Raw genomic sequence first — 4,088 nt, 5'->3', positions numbered from 1 at the left:
CTCCAGGTGATTGAGACCTTCATCTCTCGTGAACTTCCCTTAAAATCCTTACATGCATTAAAAACAAGTTCACGGTAAGGTAATTTTTGTACCGTGCATTTTTTACATGCCCACATGGATGAAATTAAAGAACAGAAAGTATGGCCATGAATCTTGTAAGAGGAATTTCCGAGTAAAAGTCCAAAACCGAAAGAAAATCAGGTCAAGCCATAACAATTATATGTCCCACCACAGTTTAGTCTCTGCAGACTTTTTGTCAAGCCGCGTGGGTCCCACCACACAAATCTCGTAATAATGTGCAGAGTCGTAATTACAAATCCATTTTCTTTCAAGATTTCTTACAGAGACTTTTGTGCCCCTATGCCTCCACGACCAAGTCATAGCCCAAACATAAATATTTAATAAAAATAAAATCATCAATTTAGCATAGTTATGAAACCAACCATTCCTTATAAATACCCTCACGTCACATATTCATCTTATATCAACTAACTTTGTGTTCCTCCGCAGAAAAATAAAAAGTAGGTAAAGTGCATAGTAGCACTAGCTAAACAGTACGTAGTGATCATAAGCAAGCATACTGATGATTAATATGGCAACCATGGAAGACATGAGCAACATGAGTGGTGAAATTACACTTCCAGGGTTCCGATTCCACCCAACTGAAGAAGAGCTTCTGGATTTCTATCTCAAAAACATGGTTGTTGGCAAGAAACTTCGTTACGATGTTATTGGTTTCCTCAACATCTATCAGCATGATCCATGGGATTTGCCTGGTAATCAATCAATTTAATTAGTTAAAGCAAATCATGTCTTTGTTTTAGTCTATGATTTGTGCATGCCACTTAATTGGTATGGCATGTAATATAATATATATATTCATGGACATTAATTTGACAATGTTACATATATATTTTAGGTTTGGCAAAGGTTGGGGAAAGAGAGTGGTACTTCTTCGTGCCAAGGGACAAAAAACATGGAAGCGGTGGAAGGCCAAACCGCACCACTGAAAAAGGGTTCTGGAAAGCCACCGGTTCAGACCGGAAAATAGTTACCTTATCTGATCCAAAGCGCATAATTGGGTTAAGGAAGACCCTGGTTTTCTATCAGGGAAGAGCTCCTAGGGGATGCAAGACCGATTGGGTCATGAATGAGTACCGTTTACCTGACAATTGCAAACTACCCAAGGTATATACATGATATTATTATCTCAACATCAACTATTACAATTTTTATTTTTTATTTTTTAGGCTGCTGTGATGAGAAAAAAATTAGATTCCTGCCACGAGTATTTCATATCACATATTCATGTCCCCATCTTTCCTTTGCGCGTCAAGTAATTTCTCATTCAAATTTGAGTAATTAGAATAATTTTGTTGACTTTTACTTGAAAGTCATGCAAATGATTTAAACATAACATAAAAGTTAAACTCTTTAAATTAGTATGTATATTTATTTATAAGTTTAATTGACATAAAATGTCGGAGTAATATTTTATTGGAGGACATCTTAACTGTATATCCTATTTTTTCTTTGTTTATTTCGTTACTTTTAACTTCTTTCAAAATACCAGTAGTTTTCCTAGGTACAAGTGTATCGTTAATAATAGGGAAGGAAGTTTCCAAGAAGAGACAGAAAAGAGAACGATAGTTACTTTCTGTACGGCTAGGATGTGAATACATTTAGTGTGGACCCTTTTGGTCTTTTTATGAACCCCTTTGTTCCATTCACAATAAAGCTAAGAAATATGCAACTTAATGTATGTCTTTAAATTCCAAGTAGTTAACATTACATTACAAATTAATGGTACTAAAAGTAGTTAATATAAATAAACCATTTAATGATTGTGATATTTGGGTACAGGAAATCGTGTTATGCAAGATATATCGAAAGGCAACTTCGTTGAAAGTGCTGGAGCAAAGGGCAGCACTAGAGGAAGAGAGAGAGAAGAAGCAAATGGTTGATAATTCCCCTGCTTCTCCTCCTTCCTCCACGGACACCATGTCCTTTAGCAGCCCACAGGAAGAGCAAAACTTGCCCTTGCCCTTGTTGCAGCATGTTCTTAAGAAAGAGTCTGAAACAACTGAAGACATGGTAGTGTCAAAACAAGAAAAAACAACGAACCAATTGACCTTAAAAGACACCAAAAGCACTTGTGGCACATCACTTCAAATGCCTTTTGGGAAAGAGAAGCTGCCAGACCTTCAGCTTCCTATGCTCTCGGATTGGACCCAAGATACCTTTTGGGCTCAGTTGAATAGTCCTTGGCTCCAAAACTTTACTCCCACCAATATTCTAAACTTCTACTGACTCCACTCTATGTGCATCATTACTCAAATATAATATATCAACTGCAAGTTAATTAGTCAATATTACCTATTTATTTTGGAATGTATATGCAGTGAATTAGTAATTAATAACGTTTTTATTATATTAACTCAATTAACTAGACATGTTTTCATGCACATATATGTTTTTTCCTATCAAGTTCAGTCTAGCTGGAACTTGTTGTCAACCCTTTACCCCTGTCCCTTGAAGATGTTTCACTCTTTCAATGAATGTTCAAGAAGTAAAATTCATCAGCAGATTCAATTCGGCAGTTTCACTATTCACTTTTTGGAGATTTGTTTTAATAGCCATTCTGCTCTTGTTCCAGCCCATGAACATTTGACATTAAGATTTAAGGATCACAGTTCCTTTTATATTTCTTTGCAATAAAGAAAACTTGTTTCCTAAGGTCATTTTGGAACACTTCAATTCTAGAATTGAAATCATTAAATTTGAAATGAAATTAGTTAGGCCGAATTTACATACCATGAAGAACTAAACTCCAAAATCCAAATAGAGGACGTGGCCTAAATCCTATTAATATATCAAAGAAGTTTTCAAGAAGAGTTGTACAAAAAGGAGAATTTTTTACTTAGACGTGGACGTGCCTAATGCACTAATTTAGACATCCAGTTCGGTTAGGTTATGTCCTTGTTTTCAAAAAACTTCTATCAGATCAATTTTGGTAAAATGCAATTAGTGTAAATGAGGAGAAGTAAATTCAATTATTAAAATCAATGGCTAAAAACATTTTTTTAATTAGGTATTCTTAGTTAAAAGTTAAGGATTAATCTCTCTAAATAATGAAATTTATTTAAGGGAGAAGAGTGACCTAAATCCTTCTTTTAATGTCAATGTTCTGACTTTAAGTGGCATTGTTGGAGCTCTCGTATTTAAGGTATTATCTGCTAAGGTATTCGATAATTGTCACGATTTTATCCTTACAAAAGACACATCAATGACTTGAGGATAAATGATGTTTATAAACAAACCGTGATCTTAGACTCTTAAACGATGAGACTTTGTGACTATCAGAACATCTACCAATTACACCACAACATGCTGGTGAATGATGACTATAAACTTAATTGATTACTATTTAAAAAAAGATTTTAGATTATGAAAATTAAAAAGAAAACTTATTTAATAAAAGTTTCGTTCAAAATAAGTTTAAAAAATAATTTACTGCATGATTGAGTTGTTGTAAAAAATGTTGCTACACCCATTTTAATGCACATCCAACGGAGCAATGCATAAGAAATGATTGAGATTAGTTTGCAAACTTAATTTTGAGGCTTGTGAACATTTATTCAAACATATTCTTATATCTTCAGATGTGTTTGTTGGCAATTTTTTGAATAAATAATTTTATTAACCGTAATATTGTTATTTTGGGGCTAAAACCCAAAGAATTTGAACTAACTAAAGCAACCCCATCTAAAGGCAACTCCAGAGAGGTAAGCCACTACAGAAACAGAGTCAACGATCTACTGCTACTCGTAGACTACCACATCCACATTCCCTTCACTCAAGGTGTGACACCAGTTAACATTAGAGTAAAGAAAGGACTTTCTCCTAATGTGGTCCCGAAGAACATGAATAATGGTCTCATGATATGATGATTCCACGCGAACATGATCCATTAATAGTAAATTGTCATATTCTATTTGTTGGAAGCCATTATATGTATGTAAAATGTTAGTTACATATTAGTTACATCATTTAAAAAATTAGTTGCATGCTCTGATTGACTATATAAG

At 34.1% G+C, this 4,088-nt stretch overlaps 1 protein-coding gene across 1 annotated transcript; it reads left to right on the top strand.

The window, feature by feature from the left end:
* The first annotated feature begins 480 nt into the window (after positions 1-480).
* On the top strand, positions 481-2,741 carry LOC100816770 (NAC domain-containing protein). Its single transcript, NM_001255461.3, has 3 exons — positions 481-776; positions 920-1,188; positions 1,864-2,741. Exons 1-3 carry the CDS (start codon positions 584-586, stop codon positions 2,308-2,310), a joined length of 909 nt encoding a protein of 302 aa, NP_001242390.2. The 5' UTR covers positions 481-583; the 3' UTR covers positions 2,311-2,741.
* The last annotated feature ends 1,347 nt before the right edge of the window (positions 2,742-4,088 follow it).

Source organism: Glycine max, chromosome 11 (genome assembly GCF_000004515.6).
Source record: "Glycine max cultivar Williams 82 chromosome 11, Glycine_max_v4.0, whole genome shotgun sequence".
Taxonomy (NCBI): domain Eukaryota; kingdom Viridiplantae; phylum Streptophyta; class Magnoliopsida; order Fabales; family Fabaceae; genus Glycine; species Glycine max.
Note: the sequence above shows the minus strand (reverse complement) of the source record. Positions and strands in the feature narration are given on the sequence as shown.

Excerpts from the sequence above, each read along its gene's own strand:
- LOC100816770 (NM_001255461.3), top strand. The coding sequence starts at position 584 with ATGATTAATATGGCAACCATGGAAGACATGAGCAACATGAGTGGTGAA. Across the intron at positions 777-919 it reads TGATCCATGGGATTTGCCTG|GTTTGGCAAAGGTTGGGGAA; the intron begins GTAATCAATCAA and ends TATATATTTTAG. Across the intron at positions 1,189-1,863 it reads ACAATTGCAAACTACCCAAG|GAAATCGTGTTATGCAAGAT; the intron begins GTATATACATGA and ends ATTTGGGTACAG.